This window comes from Dipteris shenzhenensis, chromosome 5, assembly GCF_047967505.1.
Source record: "Dipteris shenzhenensis isolate YYH24624 ecotype China chromosome 5, Dip_SZ_1.0, whole genome shotgun sequence".
Lineage (NCBI taxonomy): Eukaryota > Viridiplantae > Streptophyta > Polypodiopsida > Gleicheniales > Dipteridaceae > Dipteris > Dipteris shenzhenensis.
The window spans coordinates 60,919,741-60,946,463 of NC_141600.1; the positions used below are offsets into that span (position 1 = coordinate 60,919,741).

The following is a 26,723-nucleotide window of genomic DNA, read 5'->3' on the forward strand; positions in this document are numbered from 1 at the left end:
CCAAACTTTAAGCGATCACTGGCATCCAACTTGTGTTCCTCGATAAAAAGGATATCAATAGCACCTCTAGTGACACCTGGATGAAGCTGATTCCGGATCAGCTGCCTACGGCGATAGTGTGGAACTCCGCCTAGGCCCTGTATGTTCCAACTGACTATCCTAATCGACAAGAGGATGCTAGATGGAAAGGCTTACCCGACCTAGTAGAGGAGACCAGCTTCCCCTGGGCCGAAACACTCCTCCTAAGGACAGGAAACTCAACAGGTGAAAGGATCCCCACACCTGCTGAGGGGGAGGCCCTATCAAAAGGAATCCCAATGACCGGGACCCCTAAGGTGGAGGGCACAAACTCCTCATCATCCATGAAAGTCGCCAAATCTGCCAGTGCCGAAAAAGAGTTCCTGAGAAGCAAGTCTGCTGAGGAGTGCGAAGAAGACCTGCACTCGTGAAAGATGGAGGAGAAGGACCTGCCAGGCCTCTATCAGCAGAACTGGAGCTGGGGGATGAGGAGGCCTGTGGCTGGGCTGAAGAGGAACCTGGAGTCCTCATCTGTGCAAATACTACCTTGGTGGTCCTGACTATGGCGAGAACAGTCTGTGGGGAAGAAGTATCGATAGCCCCCTCATGATCAGAAACCAAAGTGACAGGGGCTGGTGCATCTAAAGGCCCCTCCTGATGCGGAACTGTAGTGTCTGGGACTGCAGCAACATCCACCTCTAGAGTTTGGATGGCGTCTGTCTGAACCGGATCAAAAGTCTCCTCCTGAGGTAAGGGAGCTGCTCTGATCAAAAGTCTGTCAGGACCTCCAAGGAACTACGCACAGAACCTCTTGTTGAGCTAGCCAAGTGGGCTGGTCTTAGTTAGTGTAACTAAAACCACCCACTTATATATATCATGTACTTTCTTCCACGCGCGCGTCCCAAATCTCTGCACAGCCGCATGGGGTATTGGAACCCTCGACCTTCCACGTCGTATTCGAAGCGCCAACCGTCAAGCCAACTCTTGGTTGGTGTAACCCAGCGTGGCCACGGAACTAAATACTGTACATCCCCGAGCGCGGGCGCTCCCAAAATGATCGCGCACCACCTCGCTTGGATTCGAACTCAGAACCACCGGGAAAGCAACCGCAGCGCCTATCGTCGAGCTAACCACGGGGCCTTGTCTTGGTTGGTGTAACCAAGTGGGGTCCCTTGGTTATATTGTGTACTTTGGAGATCAGCAAAAAGGGGGTCGGCCCCCTCGTCGGCTCGCGCTCTACCTCCCCCTGCCCAGACTCGAACCCGCGACCTCTGCGAAGATGCTCAAAATACCTCACGGCCCGGCTAACCACCAGGGCCGTGGCCGTGCTTGTGACCCTTTCCTATCCATATGGTTTTATAGCAAACTTGGGTCGTTGGAGCTATGGCGACCTCCCCGTCACCATGCGCACGTTGAAGGGCCTATCTCTGGCGTCGCAGGTCTTCTACAGGTAGGTGGGTATTCGCATGGGAGAGGGTGATGGCAATGGTGCACGCGAACGACCGGGAGGAAGCTCCTCGTCTTTTCCGTCGTCTTTCGTCCGATTCCGTCGACGGGTTTCCGTCGATGGTCTAGATCTCCGTTGGGTTCGTGCTTGCAAACCGAGGCACGGTTCTGATCATGGGCTCGGCCCTGTGATCGCGTCGGTGGGGCGATGCTCTGTGCCAGTGGGCTCGATCAAAGGAGCTGTGGAGTGGCTGTAGGAAGCTTTCCAAGCTTTGGCGTGACGGAACTGCAGTTCCGTCACCTTCTGTTAGACGATGGCGGGATCTCAGTCGGCCGGTTCTCTGTGGTCCGAGCTTCGCGGGCTCTGCTACTTCGTAGGGGAGATAATCAGGAGGGTCTTTCGACTCTCACGAAGTCTTGGATCGAACGGAGTAGTACGCAGGTCGCACTGCTCTCTGTATCGGCCGAAATAAGCTCTGAGGCAGCACTTCGCGACGGTCACCGCGTCCTCCACGAGCTACTGATCGGTCTGCCCTTTGGTAGGCTTTTTCCTTAGGCCAAAGGGAAGCCCTGGCTCAAAGGTAAGCTCTCGAAACGCCCTGCACACTCAGAACTTAATGAAGGGGAGGGGAACGATGCTGGCCATCTATCTACCTCAACGTTTGGAACAAAAACACTCAAAGCAGAGACAACGAATGTTCTGTATTCCAAAAAGAAGAGGCCCTGTGGTCAAAACGCCACAGGGTAAAGATTACATGGAGGCATCTCTCAGATGCAAAAGAAAAATCCTCACAACACTCTCAGGATTACAGCAGGAGCTCGCAGCTCACGTATCCTCTCCAAGCTCAGTCTATCCTTCTGTCCTGGATTTTTTAATCCTTTCTGAGTTTTGTGTGTTTGAATTTTGGAGGGAGTCTCCCTTGGTTCCAACGTCCAACCGCCTTCATTAAGGCCTCATTCCTCCTTGGTACCCTTTCTCCAATAGTTACTTTGAAGGGCCAATCAATTCAAATCCTCCCGTTTGAATTGAGCCCTTTAGAGCCATAGTTGGGAATCCAACCTTACCATGGGCTGCTCCCCTTGGTTAGGTCCTAGGGATGTCAAAGGGTTGCTCCCCCTTGACCCAAAAGAGGGCAAGGACTTCCTCCTTGCTGCCGATGTCGAATCCGAAGGTGATGATAAAGAAGGGGCGGACTGAGACTTAGTCCCTTGTCAACGGGCCACCCGTTACATTCCCCCCCTTTTACTCTTGCTCCCCCGCTTCTTTGGAAAGGTGTGTGAATCATTGTAGCCGCGCATGATGTCCACAAACCGCCATAGAGAAGGTTCCGTCCTCCATGAGTCTTCACTTGAAGGCTGCTCCCTCCAGTGACAATGGTACAGCCTGTTAGGCCCGAACTGATTCGATCTATCACGGTGTGCCATGATACTCTCGAGGTCTTCACCCTCTCCACGATCCATCACGAGCGCCGGACCTCTATTCCGCTGCTCACGGGCTGGATCATCATCTTCTTGAGCACCCTTCAACATGGAAACGTGAAAGGTGGGATGAATATGTAGATGGGGAGGAAGTTGCAGACGATAGGCCAGCTTGCCTACCCTCTCAAGGATCTCGTATGGCCCGTCGTACCTGCGCGCAAGATGATCCGTGAGCTCCTTTGGCATGCTGAACTGCTCAGGGTTCAGTTTGAGGTAGACCTTCTCGCCAACCTCGTACTCCACATGCCTCCTCTTCCTATCTGCGAATTTTTTCATCCTGTTTTGAGCTTTACCCAGCTGCTCCCGGGCAGTTTTAAGCCTTGTTACCCACTCCTCGTGGAAGGCTCCTCCTGCTGGAGCTACTCCCCCTGTAGTAGATAGTACAGATGCTTCCCTCGGAGCCAAAGGCTGATACCCATAGGCTAATTCGAAGGGGGAAAATCCTGTAGATGAATGCTGCCAACTGTTGTAGCAGAATTCTGGTGCATCCAGATGCACGTACCAGTCAGCCTGGTCTCCCTGGACGTAGTGTCTGAGAAAGTCCTCCACAAATTGGTTGGTCCTCTCAGTTTGTCCGTCAGCAGACTGAGGATGATACAAGCTGCTAAATGCAAGCTTTGTCCCACACATGGCAAACAGTGTGCTCCAGAAATTGCCAGTAGACCTCCCATCTCTATCAGACACTATCTCCTTCAGTAGACCATGGTGTTTGACCACGAACTTGAAGAAGAGTTTTGCTGCTGCTGGGGCATCCAGTGTACCCATGTATGGAATGAAGTGGGCCAGCTTGGTGAGTCTACACACCACCACAAGTATGCCCGTATGTCCTCCGCTGTTCGGTAGACATGTGATGAAGTCCATGGAGGCGCTCTCCCATGGCTTCGACGGAATGTCTAGGGGTTGAAGAAGCCCCGCTGGTTTCATTCTTTCAGCTTTGTCTTGCCCACAAATGTGGCAAGTTCTCACGTATGCATCCGTATCTCTCTCCATCAGTGGCCACCAAAAATTTCTTGAGAGTAACTCAAGGGTCTTTTGCTGTCCTGGATGGCCTGCCCACTGTGGCTCATGATGCTCCTGGATCATCCTCTTCCTCAAGCCTCCTACGCATGGAACATACACTCTCCGTTGCTTGAAGTAGATGATCCCATTGCGCACCTCGATGTGTACCCTTTTTGCATCAGTCCCGAGTAGCTTCTTGGCGAACTCATCCTCTCCATACCCTGTTTTGATTTCCTCTAGAACTGTGGATCCATGCAGAATCTGAACTGCAGCTAGGTAGGGAACTCGGGAGAGGGCATCTGCCACTACGTTCTCTTTACCGGGCTTATACTTGATGTCGAAGTCGAAATTCGCCAGAAAATCTTGCCACCTAGCTTGCTTGGGAGAAAGCTTGGGCTGCGTCACAAAGTATGATGTTGTGACATTATCTGTGAAAACAGTGAATTTACTGCCCAGTAGATAGTGCTTCCTCAAGCAATGGATTACTGCGGTCATTTCCTTGTCGTGAGTGGGGTAATGGGTCTCTCTATCGATCAACTTCCGACTCTCGAAAGCTATGGGATGCCCATCTTGTGGGAGGAGGACTCCTATAGCAAAATCAGAGGCATCCGTCTGTACTTCAAAGGGTCTCTCAAAGTTTGGAAGGGCTAGGACGGGCTGGCTGCTCATGGCTTCCTTCAGTTTCTGAAAAGCATTCTCATGCTTGGGACCCCACTTCCACGGTGTATCCTTGCGGGTGAGATTAGTGAGGGGGGCTGTAATCTCACTATACATATCAATGAAGGATCGGTAGAACGAGGCTAGCCCATTGAAGGCCCGCACATCATGCACACCCCTTGGGGTAGACCAATCTACTATTGCCTTCACTTTGCTCTCATCCATCATGAGTTTACCTTGCGTCACCTTGAAACCCAGAAAGTGGATGGTCTCCTTGGCAAAGTCGCACTTGCTCTCTTTCAGAAACAGCCTGTTTGCTCTCAGCCTATCAAACACTTCTTTCAGATGCTTTACATGCTCCTTGAGAGTCTTGGAATAGATAAGGATGTCGTCCAAGTAAACGACTATGCACTCATCTAAAAGATCTCTGAAAATACCATTCATGAGTGTCGTGAAGGTCGCAGGGGCATTGGTTAACCCGAAGATCAGAACCTTCCCATCGTATGATCCATATTTGGTTCTCATGGTGGTCTTTTCCACATCAGCTTCTGCGATTCTGATCTGATGGTATCCTGATCTGAGATCTATCTTTGTAAAATACCATGCATGCACTAGAGAGTCGAACAACTCCCTCATGTTGGGAAGGGGATACCGGTTCTTGATGGTAACCTTGTTAAGGGCCCGGTAGTCCACACATAGACGTAGGTCCCCTTCCTTCTTCTTCACAAATAGAACGGGTGCTCTGTATGGGGATTTGGAAGGCTGGATAAATCCGGCCTCTAGCAACTCTTGCAACTGCACCTTCAGCTCCTTGTTCTCTTCTTGTGACAACCGGTAAGGTGCCTTGGCTGGAGGGTCTGATCCTGGATATACCTCTATCCTATGGTCGATCTCCCGTTTAGGAGGAAGCTCCCTCGAGAGCTTCTCGGGTAGGATATCAGTGTACTCCGTCAGTAAACCCTGCACCTCATGTGGTACATGTCCCTTAGATGAAGCTGAGTTCTCCTCATGTTCTTTGATGACCACTAGGTAGGCTTGCTTACCTTTTCTTACTGCTTTTTTCAACTGCATAGCTGAGAGGAGTTGCCTCCCTTTTGCCTTGTGCCTTTACCACCTCCCAACCTCCTTGCAAAATACCAGCTGTTCATCATGGCTGTTGATCAGTACCCTATTGGCTCTCAACCATGTTTGCCCAAACACCATGTCGAAATCATCCATTTCCACCACAGAAAATTCTGACCTGTGAGAACAGCCTCCCACTTGGACACTTACCCCTTTGACTCCTGTGCAAATGTAACAACCACTCCCTTTTGGGGCTGAAAGACTCGACGAAGCCTTTGCTGATCCCGTCCTACTCTTGGGTTGAACAGTACTTACTTTACCTTTGCCTTTTGGAGCGGCAATAGACTTAGGTTTGGCCTGCTCAGCTGGAATCTCTTCCATAGGGCAGTACTTCTTTTTGGAGCCAAACCGCTTGAACTTTTTCTTTTTGAATGGGGGAATCCCTTGTCCACTTGGCTTGGGCTTGGCTTGACCTTGTCTCTCACCACCATGTTGTTTCTCTTGCCAATCGGTGAGGCAATCCGCTACCTCGTATGCTTCAGCCACTGTCTTTACATGCTCCCTCATGAGCTCATCATGTGCCCAAGGCCTCAGCCTTTTGATGAAGTAGTAAAGTCGATCGGCCTCACTCATCTCCTTGATTTGTAGCATGAGGGAGGAGTGAGCTTTGATGAAGTCCCTCAGGGTTTCGGTGTGTTTGAGACTGTTCAAGGTATCCCGAGCCTTCCATTCAATGTCGGAGGGCAGAAACTGCAACCTCAGCCTTTGTGAGAGCTCCTCCCACGTGGAAATTGTGTATGTGTTGCGGTGGGTTCTCTCATCTTCCTTGTAATTTCTCCACCAAACCTTGGCATCGTCCACCAAGTAGGTTGAGGCATGGAGCACTTGTTCTTCGGGCTCGATTATCTTGGCAAGGGCAAGATATTGCTGCATGTCGTAGATGTTCTCTAATACCTTGACTTCTCGCGCGCCTGTGTATGGTTCGGGCTCCTTGAGTTTGAACCAATGCCTTCCGGATGGTCCGACCCCATCATCCTTGATTAGCTTGCTCATCACATGGGCAAGCTCTATCTTTGCTTCTGAGAGTTGCTGCTGTAGCAGCCCCTGGCTGGTCTGCAACTCATTTAGAGCAAGCTCTATGGCCTCAAGCCTTGCATCATGCTCACGGAATTTGAGCTTGGTTCTGCTCCTGGTGTTGCTTGGTTCAGCACCAGCTACTTCATTTGAATCACCCATGAGAAATGGCCTTCAAATGGGCTGGACTGTCTGTTCTGAGAAAATACAGAAGATGGGAGAAAACTGTCAATTCCCTTGACTTCCCAATTCCTATCAAGCTGATACCTTTGGGGAACTGACTCTGCTCAGTTCCTTCAGCTCTGATACCACTGTCACGAGGGCAAAGTTTTCCCTAAATTTTTTTCTCTTTTCTCTTTTCCTTTGCTCCCCGGTTTGGTCCCCTACCGGGATCCCAAAGTACCTGCTTGACCTCTAGATTTGAAACTGCCTTGCTGATGTGAACTTCCACCTGACCGACTGTCCTTCACCTTCACAAAGGTGCCCTGGTCCTTCAGACGCTCAAAGGAATCGACTAGAACTTCTTCCGAGAGCTACGGCTTTGGAGAACCGCTCCTTCGCATAATGCTTGTCGAAGCGTCGTGTAACAAAAGTAATGCCCAAGGCTTACTCTGGAAACTCGAGACAAGAGGGGGAACACGGCTGTGAAGTTTGTTTCCAAAAGACCCTTGTCTGGCTAGTTGAGACTAACTAAAATTAGTCGGGGCTAAACTGTCCAAACCACCAAATGAACTAGCCCTGCCTCTAAAGTTAGCGGACTGTGCCAAAGAATAGGCCAACTGCCGGGAATCCAACTCAGGACCTCCAAGGAACTACGCACAGAACCTCTCGTTGAGCTAGCCAAGTGGGCTGGTCTTAGTTAGTGTAACTAAAACCACCCACTTATATATATCATGTACTTTCTTCCACGCGTGCATCCCAAATCTCTACACAGCCGCACGGGGTATTGGAACCCTCGACCTTCCACCTCGTACTCGAAGCGCCAACCGTCAAGCCAACTCTTGGTTGGTGTAACCGAGCGTGGCCACCGAACTAGATATTGTGCATCCCCGAGCGCGGGCGCTCCCAAAATGATCGCGCACCACCTCGCTTGGATTCTAACTCAGAACCACCGTGAAAGCAACCGCAGCACCTATCGTCGAGCTAACCATTGGGCCTTGTCTTGGTTGGTGTAACCAAGCGGGGTCCCTTGGTTATATTGTGTACTTTGGAGATCAGCAAAAAGGGGGTCGGCCCCCTCGTCGGCTCACGCTCTGCATCCCCCTGCCCAGACTCGAACCCGCGACCTCTGCGAAGATGCTCAGAATACCTCACGGCCCGGCTAACCACCGGGGCCGTGGCCTTGCTTGTGACCCTTTCCTATCCATATGGTTTTATAGCAGACTTGGGTCGTTGGAGCTATGGCGACCTCCCCGTCACCATGCGCACGTCGAAGGGCCTATCTCTGGTGTCGCACGTCTTCTACAGGTAGGTGGGTATTCGCATGGGAGAGGGTGATGGCAATGGTGCACGCGAACGACCAGGAGGAAGCTCCTCGTCTTTTCCGTCGTCTTCCATCCGATTCTGTCGATGGTCTAGATCTCCGTCGGGTTCGTGCTTGCAAACCGAGGCACGGTTATGATCATGGGCTCGGCCCTGTGATCGCGTCAGTGGGGCGATGCTCTGTGCCAGTGGGCTCGATCAAAGGAGCTGTGGAGTGGCTGTAGGAAGCTTTCCAAGCTTTGGCGTGACGGAACTGCAGTTCCATCACCTTCCGTTAGACGATGGCGGGATCTCAGTCGGCCGGTTCTCCGTGGTCCGAGCTTCGCGGGCTCTGCTGCTTCGTAGGGGAGATAATCAGGAGGGTCTTTCGACTCTCACAAAGTCTTGGATCGAACGGAGCAGTACGCAGGTCGCACTGCTCTCTGCATCGGCCGAAATAAGCTCTGAGGCAGCACTTCGACAGTCACCGCATCCTCCACGAGCTACCGATCAGTCTGCCTTTTGGTAGGCTTCTTCCTTAGGCAGTGGTGCTGTGGGTGGTGGTGGCGGGTGGGAAAAATCGACGGAGCGGGAGGGTGTGCTTTTCAAGTGGGCAATGCCATCGCTTACATGGTGGGATGGGTGGCTTTGTGTCATCAACGCCACTAGGCTAGTGGCCCGTTCAGGCCTTGGACTTTCAGTGGAGATAGGGGGGGGAAGGGGGTGGGTGTTGGAGGAGGGGGGGGTTTGGAAGGGGGGGGGGGGTGTGGAGGAGGGGGAGGGGGGGTGGATGGTGGATGAGGGGGTGCTGGCTAGGTAGTGGAGAAGGGGAGGGGCAGGGGGGGGGGGGAGGGTGGAGGATGAGGGGGATGGGGGGGGAGGAGGGGTTGGTGAAAACTCGACAGATGGAAATCTTGATGGAAATTCAAAGGGAGGAGGAGATGATCACTTTCAACGCAGCTATGGTCTAGTTTGCGGCCGAGGAAGATATCCTACTTCTTTTGGCTAGCCGCCCATGGAGGCTTACCCATCGGACCGTGGTTGGAGCAGATGCGAGTGGAGGGGCAATGCCACTGTTGCTCTGGCGGTTTCCTAGAGACGATTCCGCACTGCCTGTGGAGCTGTCGCAGAGCAGCGAGGATCTGGATGGGAGCCCTCCGAATCATGACCCGCATGCAGAGTCTCTAGAGGGACTACACCTGGGGGATGGTGGCCTGGTTGACGGAGGGAGGACACCTGTTCCAGATTGATGAGGTCTTCCCAGCTTACCGGATACAGGGTCATAGCATACAGAGGATAGCGCTCCATGAGGCAGTCCCTCCGGATAGCCTAGCTCCCCTTTCTCCTCCGAAGGACAGCGTTTGGGAGGTGTTAGCCAGCATCACTACGTGGAACATCTGGGTGGCTCATTGCAGTCTTGTCATGGGTGAGCACCAGGTTCCACCCTCAGCTACCATGGTCGCCATCTGGCAGGATATCATCTATACTCTGCACTCCACTTGGGAGCGTGGGACTCCACGCTCTGGAGTGACTATTGAGCGGCGAGCTCGTTTCTGCAAGGCTTGGCCTGCAGGAGTCTTCTACATCTTCACTCCGTGAGGGATTCGCTGGTTGTATAGTCCCCCCACTTGGCTGTTATCCCTAGTACTAGAGATTCCCCTAGGCAGTGAGCTGGGTTTCTCTGGAACAGGCCGGTTTCTCTTTCAGCCTTTTCCTGGTTTTTCTCCATACTCAGCACCTTCGGGGCTGCTGTTTTGCATGAAGTTTTTCAAGCATTAATAGAAGGTTCCTTTCTTTGGGAAAAAAAAAAGCTGGAAGACATCAGCTCCGCTCTGATACCACTGTTAGGTTGCTAGGAAGCATTGGAGCTGAGAATTTGAGCTTGGAAGCTGTTAAACAAGCTGTGTTATTGCAGCACATTAGAGTGTGCATGAAGAAGTAGAAGTACACATTACTTTAAGAGCTAACCCTAAAATAGCCCGGTCTACCCATGGGGCAATTTTAAGTTACAAGGTTGACTTTATGTTGATGAACTAAAAGTGCACAATGTGCACACTAGCACATAAACTAGCCTACAAGGCCATACTAGGGGCTAAAACCTATCACTCTCTGCAACAGCAGAGATGGCTTTGCAAAACCTTCTTCAAGAAGACAGTACCTAATCTGGTAGGTAAAAATGATTCACACATGAGCTTAAAGAAAAACACATAACACTAATTTTGATGAAGGGAATACCATGCATGCTTTGGGTGTTGTGCATCTGTCAAAGCCATCTTCTCACAAAATGATTTTCTGATGTGGCAAGGAAGGGTGTCACGGTAATACCGCTCGTCCAGCATATAGACATCGATCTCTTGACCTAATCTCCCTTCATTTAATGTGTACTGCATTCAAATCCGAAGCACAAAATTAAAGAAATAAATAGCATTTGTGGAAATCAAGAGGGAAAGCCAGTGTATACATTTACTAGGTGAAAGCATGTTAGATTTTGTATTCTTGACACGGGTTCAGATACTGTACCACGCATTCTAGCTAATGGTGCATATTGTTTAAAATATGAAGCTAGTGATGACCAAAGTGTGAGATCGGGTGAAACCCCCTCCCTCAGCTGCTGCTCCTCCCCGTTCCCCTGCTGCTCCCCTCCCTCAGCCCGTCTCTCTCCCCCCTCAGCCTGTCCCTAGCCCCTCCCTGCTGCTCTCCCCCCTCCCCCCCTGCTGCTCCGCCCCCTCCCCCTGCCTGTCCCTCGCTTCCTCCCTCTGCTCCCTGCTTCCGCCCCCTCCCCCCTGCTGTCCTGCCCCCTCTCCCTGCCTCCGTCCCCTCCCCCCTGCTGCTCCGCCCCCTCTCCCTGCCTCCGCCCCCTGCCCCCTGCTGTCCCGTCCCCTCTCCCTGCCTCCGTCCCCTCCCCCCTGCTGCTCCGCCCCCTCTCCCTGCCTCCGCCCCCTCCCCCCTGCTGCTCCCCCTCTCCCCCCTGCCTCCGCCCCTTCCCCCCTGCTGCTCCGCTCCCTCTCCCTGCCTCCGCCCCCTCCGCCCCCTCCGCCCTGCCTCCGCCCCCTCCCCCTTGCTGTCCCGCCCCCTCCCCGGCTGTCCCGCCCCCTCCCTGCTTGCTCTCCCGCCCCCTCTCTTCCTCTCACTCCTCCCTTTCTTCTCCTCTCCTTTCCCCTCCCTCCCTCTCAGCTTGCCCCTCTCCCCTCTCAGCCCCAGCCCCTCTCCTCCTTCCCTCCCCTTCCCCCCTGCTTCCTCTTAGCCTCCTTTCCCCTCCCTTGCCCCTCGCAGCTTTTTTGGAACGGAAGGAGCTTTTTTTCTGTTCGAGTCGGCCTCCTCACCTTGATTGGCGATGGATTCCCCATCAGCCAATCCTACTCCATCTCCACCGGCCGCGAAAACTATCACTTTCTCTAAAGACGAGTTGCAGCAGCTCAAGAAGGATGTAGAGATTGAGTGCTCTACCACTTTGCTAGCACGCATCTTCGGGTCTCACCCTTCCAGATCCCAAGCCAGAGATTGGATGCTTGCGGCTCTCCCCCCAGACCTCGCTCCTCGATTGGTAGATGTTCGCCTTCTGGGACGAGGTTTTTTCCAGGTTGTTTTTGACACTCCAGAGGCTGCGAGCACTGTGCTCAAGGCCGAGTTTTTACACCTGGGACACAGGAAGATCTTCTTTGAAGCCTTTCACCTTGGTTTCGACCCAGTAGAGGCAGATAAGAAATTCTTCTCGCTCTTCATCAGGTTCCCCGGGCTTCCCCAGGTTTACCATCGACTTCTTTCTGTTATTGGGGAGCATTTTGGCGCAGTTGCTGAGATCCCACCCCTCCCTGGGTTGCCATTGACTGTAGCAGAGGCAACCAAGGCTGATGGGGTTCCTAGAGTTAGGGTCCTTTGCAAGGATCCTAACCTCGAGATGGACCACGTCATGATACAGCGCCCGGATGGTTCCTTTTTTCGCCAGAGAGTGGAGATTTCAGGCAGGCAGGACCAGTGCAGGATTTGCAGGACCTCGGGACACTTTGCCAGGGATTGTCCCAGAAAGAAGAAAAGGCCTAAGAAGCCCTCTGGTACAGCTACCGCCTCAGGGCATCGACAGGGGGGACAGGGGGGGGGATTAGACCCGGCACTTGCCCCTCGACCTCGACAGAGGGGTGGTACAGGTCCAGCTCCTGCTCCTCGTTCTTCACGTGGCGGTCCTGCTCAGTCAGGTGGTGGTACAGGTCCAGTACCTATTCCTCGGCCTCGTCAGGGGGGTGGTACAGGTCCTTCACCTGCTCCTCGACCCCCACCTCCCTCAGGCACACGCGACGCTTTACAGTGGGTTCCAATACGTGTGCAGGTCCCTCCTTCAGTTCACGAGGGTACCTTAGTAGACTCTGCTTCACCTCGAGCTGTCCTTCCTGTCTCACCTTGCATAGTCCGAGACGCTGAAGCTTCGACCTCCTCCCTAGTTGCAGCTTCTTCCTTAGATCCAACACTGCCAGATGTTCCTCTTGAGGACGGAGAGGTTTCCGCGGCTGGGCAGACACCGGGTAGAGAGCCTTCCTCACTCCCTCCCTTGGACAGGGGGAAGGGGATAGCTTACACTATTGATCCTCTTCCCTCACAAGGGATCCTTCGTACTCCGGTGTCTGGATTGCTCCACAGGAACTCGTTTTCAGCCTTGGCAGAGAGTTCAGATTTCCCAGAGGAGGAGTTTGTGCCCGCTACTTTTGGGGAGCCAGTGGTTGGATTTCCTATTGACAGGGCTTCTTCTTCAGGTGCCAGGATTCTTTCCCCTATTGACTTTCCTCCACTGGGTTCCTTCCCTCCTTCCTCGAGCAGGAGGTCTTCCCCTGTTGAGGGGTTTGTTTCCGCCACTAGGTCGGGTAAGGTGTTCCACTCTACATCCTCCCGTCGATGAGGATTATCAGTTGGAACATACAGGGCCTAGGTGGCATCCCACATCGCCGCCGTAGACAGCTGATCCGGGATCAGCTTCATCCAGGTGTTACTGGGGGTCCCATTGATATATTATTTATTCAAGAGCACAAGCTGGATTATAGAGATTGTGCCAAGTCAGGCAAGTTGCTTTCAGGACATACTTTTTGGTCGCCTGCATTGGGCACTAGGGGTGGCACTTCTATTTCAGTTTCGCAGTCGGTTCTCCCCTTAGTTGTTGGGCACGGAGTCATTATCCCCTCTAGAGCTCAGTGGATTATTCTTTTGATTGGAGGGCGTAAGGTTGGCTTCCTCAACCTATATGCCTCCAACATTAGAGGGGAACGTGTCCTTATGTGGAAGACTTTGCTCTCCTGGGCCCCCATTGTGGATTCTTGGGTGATTGGAGGTGACTTTAACATGGTCGAGTTACCTTCAGACAAAAAAGGGGGTAGAGAAGGCGGACTTCACTCTTTGGAGAGAGCAGCTTGGGATGCCTTCCTTTTCCATTTCTGTGGCAGAGATACTTGGTGTGATGATGCCTTTCTTATTCAGCCATAGTCCCTCCTGTTCTCTTGGTCGAACAGGAGGCAACAGATGCCTATTCATGCACGCATTGACAGATTTTATGTAGATGACTGGGCACTAGACAGAGGTGGATCGGTATGCATTGCTGCGGGGGTTTCCACCTCAGACCATTTCCCTGTTGTTCTGGCTATCTCAGAGCCTCACTTGAGAGGCCGATCTACCAGCATCAGGATTCCAGATGCCTTTTACACAGAGGAGGACCTTACAGAGGCAGCCCTACGGATATGGTTTGCTCATGTCCAGGGAGGGCAGCCACATCCTTCACATTTAGCCGCTGCCCTCTCTGGTATTAGCGACTTTTACTGCTCAGTTGCTTCTACCAGGAGACGAGATATTCTTAGACGTGAGATTGGTGTTCGCCAGCAGTTAGCAGCTTTGCAGAGGGAAGAGCAGAAACGGCCTTCAGATGCTTGGATTCAGGAGCGCCTTGCTGCAGCGAGGGCTCATCTGCAGTTATTGCTTGATCAAAGAGCAGAGTATGCCTTTCATGCACGGGAGTCCTTCTGGATTCAGATGGGTGGTAGAGTCAATAAACACTTTTTCTCTACTCTTGGCCCTAGACATAGTAGAGAGAGTGTATCTCAGCTTATTGACTCACATGGGGTTTTACAGACAGAGCCAGATGACGTCTTACGCATAGCTTCAGATTTCTATGCCACCCTCCTTACTGCTGGATCCTGAGACACACGATATAGAGGATGCTAGACAGGCTCTTTGGCAGAGTATCCCAGTGTTGGTGAATCCGGATATGCATGTTCTACTTGACGCACCTTTCACCAACACAGAGTTCAGGACTGCACTTTCAGCCCTTCACAAGGGCAAGTGCCCAGGTTTAGATGGCCTCACCCCGTCTTTTTTCATTGCATTTTGGGATATGATTGGAGACTATATTACTTCAGCCATGCAGGCCATTTGGGACTCTGGCGAGATGCCTGAATCGCTTACAGAGGGCCTCATCCACCTTATCCCAAAAGGAGGTAGCAGAAATTTATTGTCCCAGTGGAGGCCTATCACACTTCTGGGGACTTGTTACAAGATTCTGGCCAAGGCTATCAGCCTCCGATTGCAGCCACTTCTCCCTGATCTTATCCACGACACTCAGACGGGATTTGTGCATGGCAGAAGTATTTTTGATAACATTTTTTCTTTCTGGGAAGCTTCAGAGTGGGCCATGCAGAGTGGCCAGAATCTTGCCATTCTACTGTTGGATTTTGAAAAAGCTTATGACAGAGTAGATTGGATTTTTTTGGAGGGCACCCTTCTACGCTTTGGATTCACTGATGTTTGGATCAGAGGTGTTTCCTCTTTGTACAGATCAGCCCATAGCCAGGTACTTATTGGTGGGGTAAGGGGTGAGAGATTTCAGATTTCGAGATCAGTCCGTCAGGGATGCCCCCTTGCTCCTTTCCTTTTTTTATTCATGGCCGAAGCTATGAGCATCTATGTTAGATCTCAAGCTGACATTTTTGGGCTGAGACTTCCTATCAGAAGAGAAGAGGAGCTGCTTGACAGTGAGTTGGCTGATGACACAGCGATTTATTTGGATGCCTCTCCACAGACATTGACTTCTTTCAGGACAGCATTGGATTTATTTTGCTTGGCGGCAGGGGCGCAGATAAATTGGCATAAATCCAATGGCTTTTGGATCAGTGATGAGGACACTCCAGTTTGGGGACTTGACATAGGGTTCACTTGGGTTCAGAGGGGTGTGCCTATCAGGTATTTGGGCTGCCAGGTCGGCTTGGGTATTTCTACCATGCAGCAGTTTGCTCCCGTGTTGGAGAGCATCAGAAGGAAGCTTCTCTTTTGGAGCTCAGCCAAGCTGGATCTTGCCTCTAGAGTTGTGGTGGTCAACCAGGTCCTCTTGGCCACGTCCTGGTTTATTTGTTCATGTTGGTGCCGTTCTAGGGACTGCATCATTCAGCTCAGAAGACCGATCAGGAACTTTCTCTGGAGTGGGCTTGATGGCACAGCAGATGCCTTAGCCAGAGTGGCTTGGGAGACCCTCATCCTCCCTACACAGGATGGGGGTCTCAATATTATTGATCCAGATTTACAGTGCAGAGCCTTACTTTGCAAGATAGTGGTGCGAGGACTTATGCCAGGACAGGAACCGTGGAAGGACTTTCTTATCAGCAGCATACAGAGGTGCACACCTTCCTCAGGAGGAGACTGGATGAGCAGTGTTAGATGGATCTTCACCTCAGCACACCTCAGATCACCTTCATCCCCTCTCATGGTTGCCATTCTGAAAGCTTGGGCTAGTTTCAGAAGCTCTCTTCGGAGGATTCCTCCTTCCTCCCGGGAAGAGATTGATAGGCAGCCCATCATGTGGAACGACAGTATTTTAGATGATCGTGGCAGACCACTGGGTGCCTCACTCTACATGCAGTGGGCCAGGTGGGAGAGGGGACCTGCTTCTTCTTTAGGATATTGGAAAGCCTTCCGTAGGCTTCCAGAGGAAACCAAGTCAAGGTTGACAGGACATCTCAGAGGGAGTGCAGGGAGGATCTTGCAGATTGAGACAGCCCTTCCAGAGGCTTGGATAGACACAGATGATATGCCTCTCACTACCTCCACTTGGGCAGGTACTTTCTCGAGAGGCGGGGTTCCACTTCAGGTCTTAGCCTTCCGAGATGCACAGGAGGATGCTTTGGTTTTCAGTGTCCAGGATGGTGGCAGATTGCTCAGATCTACAGATGATATATTGCTTGAGTCTGCTTTTCAGCCTATCAGGGTCGTAGGCCTTTTGATGCAGGGATCAGATTCAGAGTGGTTCTTAGACCCTGCCCCCCAGTTACTCTCCACCGGGTCTTGGAGACTTTGGCTCTATGGAGGAGTTCCCATCAGGTATTTACAGTGGGACCCCAGAGAGTGGGAGTGGATTGACGCGGGGCATCGAGAGAAGACCATCCCCTTCTTTCGTTACACGGTCAGTAATGCCAGGAGATTTCAGCTCAGTAGTAGAGGCTGGAGACCCTCCAGAGTTCCTCATTGGGAGACTTTTGGTATTACTGCGGATCAGCAGAGGTACTTCTGGAGGAGGCTCTGGAAATCCCACAGGAATAGAAAGATCACTATCTTCTTTTGGCTTTCTATTCATGGAGGGATTGCAGTGAACCTTTGGAGGTCCAGATTCGGAGCCGACCCTACTTGCCCTCAGTCACTTTGCCCATTCCCCACTCTTTATGACTTGGGGCTCGATGGCTTGGCTTTCTCTTACAGGACCTCAGGTTTTCTATGAGGGACTTGACTCCTCCCGGGCCATTTCGGTTCGACGTCATCGGGTTGAGCTCTGCTCGTTGGATGTGGTTCCACACCGTCCTTTTACAGCTGTACATGCCTCTGTGGATACTTCTTGGGAGATTATAGCGAGCATAGCAGCCTGGCATATCTGGAGATCCAGATGCACAGAGGCTATGGAGGGTACTCAGGTTCATCCCTCGCACACATTGGCTAGTATCTGGACAGACATCGTACACACTCTGATGGCCGTATGGACGGGTATGCAGGGGGACTCCCGTGCAGCCTCAGCTAGGAGGGCTTCTTTCTTCAGGGAATGGAAGGATTCTCCTTTCTTCTCTGAATCTACTACAGGGTTGAGATGGCACTTTCAGCCTCAGCCTTGGTTTCTTTCCACCTCACTCTGAGGGGGTTTTTTATTATCCTCAGGATTTCATGATGTATTCCGCTTTGAGCTTGCTCTCGCGGGTTTTTGTTCTTACTTAATAGAAGTCTTTTTCATGGAAAAAAAAAGAAAAAAAGTGTGAGATCGGAGAGAGAGAGAGAGAGCAAGAGAGTGAGCTTGAGAGCTGAAAGCTTGAGAGCTGAGTTGCAATAGAAGAGTGTAAAGAGTTCAACTGAAAGAGTTAGAGATAAGGTTTTGTCCTAGTGACAAAACCTTAGTAGTCACTAACCATAGTTAGTGAACTAACTGCGGTTAAGGGAAAAAAGTGCCCCTAACTAGCTTATTAAATTACATTGGTCACTGCTGAATTATATCTATAATTCTAACACCCCCCTGCAGTGCCAATGTCATGTACAAGGCTGATCAATCACCAAATGGATATAAGTTTAGGGCACTGCGAAATGCCTCAAACTTTTCACGTGGTAGTGCTTTGGTGAAAATATCTGCAACGTTGTCATGTGTGGACACAAAGATCATACTGATCTCTCCTGCATGCAACTTCTCTCTAACGTAGTGATAGTGAACCTCAATGTGCTTCGTGCGAGCATGAAACACTGGATTCTTTGCCATTGCAATGGCACTCTGACTATCAGTGAGAATTGGAGAAGGACCCTCCAAAGACAGATGAGATCAGCAAATAGATGTCGCAGCCAGACACATTCAACTGTTGCTGTGAAAGCTGCCCTGTACTCAGCTTCACATGATGAGGTAGCCACTGTAGATTGTTTCTTGCTCAGCCATGAAATGCAAGATTTACCCAAAAAGAAACAATTGCCACTAGTGGACTGCCTAGTGTCATAATCACCAGCCCAATCTGAATCACTGTAGGCATGCATCTGCAAGTCACCCCCCCTGGGAAATAACAAGCCAAAAGACTTCATGCCTTGCAAATAACGGAAGATGCGCTTAACTGCCTGCCAATGCATAGTTTTTGGGCTGTGCATGTACCTGCTCACCTGAGATACTACAAACTGAATATCAAGTGTTGCAGAGATATATGAGGCATCCAACAGCCTGACTGTAAGATGTGGCATCAACTGATTCTCCTGCATCATGCATTGTGAGTTTCAGCCCCGGCTCCATGGGAGTGGCTATGGGCTTACAATCATGCATGTTAAATCTGTCCAAGAGTTTCTGCACATACTTGGACTGAGACATAACGGTGCCACGTCTCTCTTGAGAAAACTGGATCCCCAAATAAAAGTGGAGCAGCCCCAAATCTGACATGTCAAAGGTGGTCTGCAAATCAGCTTTGAAATCTGCAATTTTATCTTCATTGGACCCTGTGAGCAGTAAGTCATCAACATAAAGAAGGATGACTAAAATTTCCCCCCCATCCATCTTGATGTAGAGGGTGCTCTCAGTAGGACTATTATGCAGCCCCTTGCTGGTCAAAAAGGCATGAATCTTGGCATACCATGCACGAGGGGCCTGTTTCAGCCCATACAAAGCTTTGTTTAGCTTGCATACTTGAAGTGCATTTGCTGTAATTTCAAACAAAGCCTGGAGGTTGTTTGACATACACCTCTTCCAGCAAGTCTCCATTTAAGAAGGCTGTTTTTATGTCCAACTGATGAACATTCCACTCAAAATGTGCAGCCATTGCAATAACTGATCGGATGGTGGTCATCCGGGATGTAGGAGCAAATGTCTCCTCATAATCTATGCCCTTTTTCTGAGCATATCCTTTAGCAACCAGCCTTGCCTTGTATCTGTCAATGGAGCCGTTTGGCTTCTGTTTGACCTTGAAAACCCATCGTGTGCCAATGGCATGTTTACCTGGTGGCAAGTCTACAACATCCCAAGTCTGATTTTTTTCAATGGACTGCAACTCATCGTGCATGGCATTCATCCAATGCACATTGTCCTTTGCTTCTTCGAATGTGGCAGGCTCCTCCTCATCAAGAAGAGTACCTGCATATGCTGATTCCACTGAATTAGCACCTTCCATGTGCCTTGCTGCACTGCGAGTCCTGCCAGGTAATGGAGCATCAATTTTACTCTCCCTGAGAGTCTGTAACAGCCAGTTTGGGACTGTTTTTGCTGCATGTATGTCTGCAATTTCTTGCTGCACCACCTGTTCCACTACCTGTGGAGGTGGCAAGACATCCTGTGGCTGAACTGAAGCATCGGGAGGTGGCTGTAAATTCTGATTTGCATCAGAAATATCAGCATGGGAACCCAAGGCAATGGGTAGCAACCCCACAAAGACATCCTCTGAAGAAGAAGGCATATGAAATTTAGCCTGAGTGTGAGCTGAATTTTCTGCAAATATCACATCTCTACTGACAATGATCTTGCGTGTAGCAGGATTGTAGAGACGGTACCCCTTGCTTTCTGCACTGTACCCCAACAAATATGCACTTAATTGCCTTATCTAACAACTTGTGCCTAAATTCAACTGGCACATGAGCATAAGCAAGGCATCCAAAGACTCGGAAATGATCCACTGAGGGCTTTCTCCCATTCCACACTTTATAGGGAGTTTAAAGCCTTAGTGGGAGCCCGATTTAAAATGTAATTGGCACACATCAGACCTTCAAGCCAAAATTTGTGAGGCATGTGTTTGCTTTTCAGCATACATCTGTCCATCTCCATGAGAGTTCTATTTTTCCTCTCAGCTTTGCCATTTTGCTGAGGGGTCAACCTCACTGTGAGCTGATGCACAATACCCTTGCCTTTCAGAAAAGCATCAAAATCTGCAGACAAGTATTCCCCACCTCTATCTGTGCGCAATGTCTATATCTTGAGTCCGGTTTCATTTTCAACCATGGTTGAAAAGTGTTTAAACACCATGAACACTTCTGATTTGCGCTTCAGCCCAAAGACCCAAGTGAAATTGGAGTAATCATCAATAAAGGTAACAAAGTAGAGATGACCACCCAATGATGGAGTCCTCATGGGACCACAGACATCACTCTGTATAAGCTGTAATTTGCGGACAGCTTTAACTGAACCATCCTTTTTGAAGGGGAATCTATGCATCTTGCCTAAAATGCACCCTTCACAGGCATGTGGAGGAGGTATCTCAAGAGGTGGCAATGCATCAACCATAGAGTGCTTCTAAAGTGTCATCAAGCTGTTGTAATGCATGTGGCCATATCGGGCATGCCATAATTCTGCATTCTGCATGGCAACAGTAGGAGTAGAAACTGCAAGAGCATGGGCTGATCTTTTCTCAAAAAGGTCAAGCTGAAAAAGCCCACGCAGCAAAGTACCAGATAATCTCAAGGCATAATCATTTTCCCTGTCTCGGACAGCACATTTGTCATCCTCAAAGATGACCTGAAATCCATCTCTGTTAAGAGTGGACACTGAAAGAAGATCCTTGGTGATACCAGGCACATATAAGACATCTGAAAGTCTGAAAACTGAGCCATCAATGGCAGTGACTTCAACTTGTCCTGTGCCACGTACTGAATATGACGAGTTGTTGGCACAAGTGACTTTCTTACCAACGGGAGGTGGATGCAAGGAAGTAAAGAGACACTCCCTAAAAGTGATATGCTTGGATGTACTGCTGTCAAAATACTAGGTATTCAGTGTTTCATTGACACTGAAAGCTGATGCATCCGTAGAGGAGTCATAACTGCAAGTCAGAAAGGCATATGTATCATCATTACAAGTGGCTGTACTATCCCGAGCATCTGGAGCAGCCAGCCTAGAATCTGAAATGCAAGAAAAAAAGGCATAATCCTGTCCAACAAAGTTGGCTGCAGCATCCCCATTGTCAGATGCATGAGGAGCTGAATCTGAAACAGCCATACCGGAGCTGTTTTTCTTCTCTTTTGCAAGCCTTTTTCTGCATTCTGCAATGTGATGACCTGGCTTTTTGCAGTAATGACAAAAACCCTTCTTCTTGGGCTTACTTGCATCATTTTTTGTCCTGACCCACTGGAAGGCTGATTTACTGATGTCTTAGCCTGTCCCTTTGTTTTTTACTTGAACTTTGAGAGCATAGCTTGTTCAACTGCACGTGAAGCCAAGTTTTTGTTGGTCTGCTCTTCCTGAAGCAGAAGTCCTATCAACTCATGAAAAGTGAGAGGATTTGCACCCCCCCTCAATGATAAGTTCAGCGAGGTATGAAAGTTGAGATAAGACTCAGGAAGAGAATTCAGAGTGGTGGTAATCATCTCTGAATCAGGAATAATCTCATCTATGTTCAACAATTGCTCTCTGAGATCTTGTAGCTTTGTGAGGTGGACTGACATGGAGTCACCCTCTTCCATATGTGTATTACTTAACTCTCTTTTCAAAAAAGATACCCTTGCATCATTCCGGGCTGCATACATGCTTTCTAAAATATCCCACGCTGCCTTCGAGGTCTTACACGACCGGATATGCGGAATGATAAATCTTTTCACTGAAAGAGAGATGCATGACAAAGCTAAGGCATCCCGTGAATCCCATCTCTTCTGCTCTGGAGTAGTGACTGTAGCTGCACCAACAACTTGTCCTACAGCTGCACCCTGTGCACGACCTCTTCCACCTCCTTGCTGGGGAGGGGTCGCAGGTGCCATATTTGCTGGTCGGATCTCACCCCCATTGACATAATCCCATAAATTGCGAGAAATCAGAACATTGCGTACCATAAAACTCCAGAGGGAGTAGTTGGTACCATCCAACTTGTCTTCCTGTGAAAGACCACCGAACTGGAAGTCATTTTGATTTTGATGGGCCATATCTGAGAAAGAGACTTAAGCAGATACAAAACTGAATTCCCTTACTGGGAATGAAATGCACAACTCCCAAAAAAACACAGCCAAGCACTGGCTGTAAATGCAACTCAGATTTCTGCACTTGCACTGTCAGAAATCTGTCCAAGCATCAAAAACTCTCCAGAACCTGCCAAAAGTGCTGCAAAACACTTCAAGAAAGGCAGTATGAATTGAAATCTCCAAAATTGCTCTCCCAACACAAAAGCCCCAAAATAGGCCCGAAATTGCAACCGGAAAGGGGAAAATTGATCAAAAGCCCCAAATGTTGCAAGAATTGCCCTGTGTCTGCAAAAGCCCCAAATTTTACTGCAAAATTGCAGTGTAATCACTAAATCCCCAAATTTCTTCAAGAAATTGTACTGCAAAACTGAAAGCCCCAAATTTCAAGCTTGAAATTGCAACCAGAAAGGGGCAATAGCATAGAAAGCCCAAATTTTGCAATTTCAACAGAAAGCCCCAAATGTTTGGACTAAATCTGCAGATCTGTCTGCAAGATTGCAAGCAGAACCAAAAAGCCCCAAATTTCTGAAGCAGATTCTGCAAATTGATTGCAATGTCTGCAACAAACAAGATGCCCCAAATGTACTCCCAAAAACTGAGCCAAACAATGGCTTTCTGCAAGATGTGCCTGCCAAAGATAAAAAATGCGAGTTTCTCCTGCAAGAAAGAACTTGTGCGCAGGTACAACCAGTTGTACCATACGTACTGCAGATGTACGGTGAACTGCACGGAATCAAGGCGACCTTGTATGGCAACTGTACGGTAGCACGAGCTGTACGAACCTGTACGGAAGCAGAGATTGTACGGAGGCAATAATGATGACCTGCTGTACGGAAGCAGGACTAGTATGGAAGTACTGTACGGAAGTCAAGCCTGTACGGAAGCAGGAATGAAGCCCTGCTGTATGGAATGTACACGCAGGTATAGCTGCTACGTATGGCGACGACGTAGGTTGTACGACAGGTACGGCTAACTAATTGTAGGTGTGCTGGTACGGGCAGCGTAGATACGTACGGCCAACGTAAACTGTACGGCAATGATTACGCAGAAGGTACAGCAGGTACAAACACAGGTACAAACAGCGATGGCACAGTAGGTACGGTACATATGGCGTCAGCTCAGCGACGCAGGTTCTGGAGTAGCAGATCCGTACGGACCTGTACGGAACGTACGGCGCTGTACGGACATCTTTGTATTACTTCGAGTTGTACGGATGGGTTGTTGAAGCAGCAGCGACAGCAGGAGCAAGAGCTAATGGGCTGGGTGCAACAGCTCAACTTGGCTCTGATACCAATCGGAGAGAAAGAAAGAAAGAAAGAAAGTGTATTATTGTCCACTAAAGGCCAAAATGGGCCCATGGGACATCAAGAACTCTGCATACAAGATAGCACAAAATCAACGTGCCACAAAGAAGAGGCATCGTCGAATATCATCTAAGTGCTACGCAATACAATGCAAGAGAGAGAGAGAGAGCAAGAGAGTGAGCTTGAAAGCTGAGTTGCAATAGAAGAGTGTAAAGAGTTCAACTGAAAGAGTGAGGGATAAGGTTTTGTCCTAGTGACAAAACCTTAGTAGTCACTAACCATAGTTAGTGAACTAACTGTGGTTAGGGGGGAAAACCTCTTAAAGAGGGAAAAGTGCCCCTAACTAGCTTATTAAATTACATTGGTCACTGCTGAATTATATCTATAATTCTAACACAAAGAACAAACAAAAACCTTAGCCGTTATTTACAACGATGCTGAACATAATTTTGTGTGTTACAACATTGCGTAGGATGAGAGGAACTAAAGAACAGTAGGCAAAGAAGTTTATATATCCTTTCGGGAGACTAGGATATAACAAATGCAAAATGACAGTAGAAAGAAAAAATGAAGAGGAAGAGAAAGAGACATGGACACATACAGGAAAAGAAAGAAAGATTTGTTAACCTCTATGAAAGACCTAAAAGGCCTTGGAGACCAAAGCTGAAATACATCGTTCTCATACTTTCCAAATAGGGGCGCTAGAGATCTCCAAATTTGTAGAAAATTTTACAAAACTAGAAAATGATACAGAAAGTATAACCTCGAGAGGGAGTATCAGAACAAGCTGGGCACATCCAAGATTCATACTTTAAAGAGTGAGTGGAACTTTTATAACCTCTACCATGAGTGAATGGGACTCTATGTGGACTGAGCTAGGAGCCTTGATGCCTCTATTGCTCTCTAGTCCAATTCGTGGGTTTCACTCCGTACATGTCATAAAGCAGTCTGGCGCCGATGAAATAGTCTAGCATTGTGAGGCAGGCGGACTTTGTCCAGGATCTAATAGGAGTGGTCGAAGCTATGTATGGGCTAGGGTCCCAAAAACAAATTTTGATACCTTTGGAGCATGTCTAAGATGTGTCTTTGTCATCCTTTAGTCCACTCTGTGGGTCACAACCGGCGGAGATGTCATGAAGCGACTGGCAATGTGAAGTTGTAAATAAATCACCTTGAATGAGGAGTCTCCTCACTTGCCTTGTATCTGTCCTCATATCGGTCTAGCATATAGGGATCTCAGGCTCAAGATCACGTGCTCCGCGGTGGCCATTGAGCTTGGGCTCTGCTCCTATGAAGAAGTATGTAATCTATTGCTATGTATGCTCATGGCTGGTCACATCCGTGTGTGTCCAAGCAATGTGACCTCTTACACAAAGACAGCGGCATATTGCAGCTCCAAATTGTCAATGACTCTTCTCATACCCTAAAACGCCTACTCAAAGGAGCAATGTTATCTCCCACCGATCTCATGGTATCAGGGGCATCTCATGAGTATATGCTCCTCCGTCTCCACCTTCTACATGTTGCATAAGATACAAAGTCTTAGCTCAGAATGATGTCATGTGCCTCAACCCCTTGCTTGGTCTCGTTATGGAACCTGTGAGATGACATTCAGACCTAGCCCATAGCTACATAGTTGAATGGAACCGTCCTCAGTTAGAGATCCATGGGGCTTTGGCTCCAATTAACGGTAATAAACCTCTCTGAATACTCCTAGCTAGTCCAGAATAACTTGATCTAAATCCTCATCCTCCTCATGGGCCACCCATAGTACCCCCTGCTCATCCACATCATTGGGTTGTGGGACAGTCCTATGGCTACGCTCTCTCATAGGTATGGGCTTGATATTTCTTATATCCTCTTCTAGATGGGCTCACATATCAAATGCTATTTTGTAAAATGCTCTAGTTGGGCTCTCATAGTAATGCTCTTTATGAGATGTCGGGGCATGTGGCTGCATCGGGGATACCCAGATCTACTAGATATAGATCTACCACAAATTGTCTCTCATGACCTAATTGGACTTCCTGTCGTGTCAAGCACAGAGAAGGTGCATCCAGAGAGTTTTGGTATGGTGGGAGGTGATCAAAGGCCATGCCTCCAGAACGAACCCATCTAGTAGCACATGAATACCAATGTCTCTCATTCCCATTAGGTGCCAGCTGCATAGACAATGAAAGGGCCGCCTCCATGGTGGCCTTTGTCTACCTATTTCAGTCATGCCATACTCTTGAACCCTATCTAAGTACGTGATAAATATGAAAAAAATAACCCATGCGCTGAGGCTGCACTATAAACCTACAAAAAATGATATCATGTGGAGTGCATCTCTTCCCTCGGATCATAACAGGGAGCATCATGACCTGCCCTTTTTTTGCTCCTTACTACCCATCTATATGCTCTAGCTTTATACTCTTCTCCAGCTGTGCCCGCTATTTTCCAATCATTAAGTGCTGTTCTGCATTCCTGGTCAAACCATTTGTTGCAGGGCATGCCTATGCTCCTCCCCTTCCTTTTTGTGAATCATTTATGGGCTGTTTCCTGCAGTGGTGCTGTAATGCACTTATTCATTGCTTGGCAGGTGGGAGGCATCCGACCATGCAATAAATGCAGTTTACAGTTCTCTCTCATTAATGCCAGTTTTTTTTGTGATCCATTCTCAACCTTAGATGCTGTAGGTTTGTGTTTTTTGCAACAGACCTTGTTCCTGTGAACCCTAGTGACAATGCTTTGTAGTCTCATCATGGACCCTGAGGTATTCCACTATGAAGCTTGCATTTGGGCTGATGAACCCCTTATGTTTTTAGGGGAAAGACCACACAATTATTCTGGCAGGGGTTTTCAAAGCACAAACGGGATCAAAACAGGGCATCATAACAATGGAGGGGAGAGACCCTATGGATTGAGGAAATAGAGGAGGACAATGAGGAAAGGAAGGACTGGTGCTGTCTTTTCCCATGATAACACTGGATCCACACCCTCCTATGTATTTCCTTGTGTTCCATATTGACGTTTTCATAGGCTGATGCACAGTGGGCTCCATACTAACAGTACTGCTGTGTAGAAGCCTACAGCCCAACGGAGACCTTGGTGCAGCTTCTGCTCCACAGCTCCAGCACTACTTGGAGATTGGAGCCTATCTTCAGGCAGCGCAGCTCTTCGTGTTTGTTTCTCGGGAGAACTGGCCTTCACAGTGACCCTTGGTCTGGCAAGAAGGGTTCACCTGGCAGCACCTTCGACCCCCACTGTGGTTAAGGTTATGCTCTCTCTGGAAAAAGCAGCAGGTCAAGTGTGAAGTAGAGGGTTTGCGAGACAAGGCCCTGG

At 49.4% G+C, this 26,723-nt stretch overlaps 1 protein-coding gene across 3 annotated transcripts in view; it reads right to left on the reverse strand.

Moving 5' to 3' along the window:
* The window catches only part of LOC147902272 (uncharacterized), a 269,182-nt gene that overhangs the window by 160,820 nt on the left and 81,639 nt on the right, over window positions 1–26,723 (reverse strand). For all 3 annotated transcript variants that reach the window (XM_087374747.1, XM_087374745.1, XM_087374746.1), the window contains exon 7: window positions 10,432–10,580. In XM_087374747.1, coding sequence (XP_087230873.1) covers window positions 10,432–10,580 — 149 coding nt within the window. The remainder of the gene's footprint in view (window positions 1–10,431; window positions 10,581–26,723) is intronic.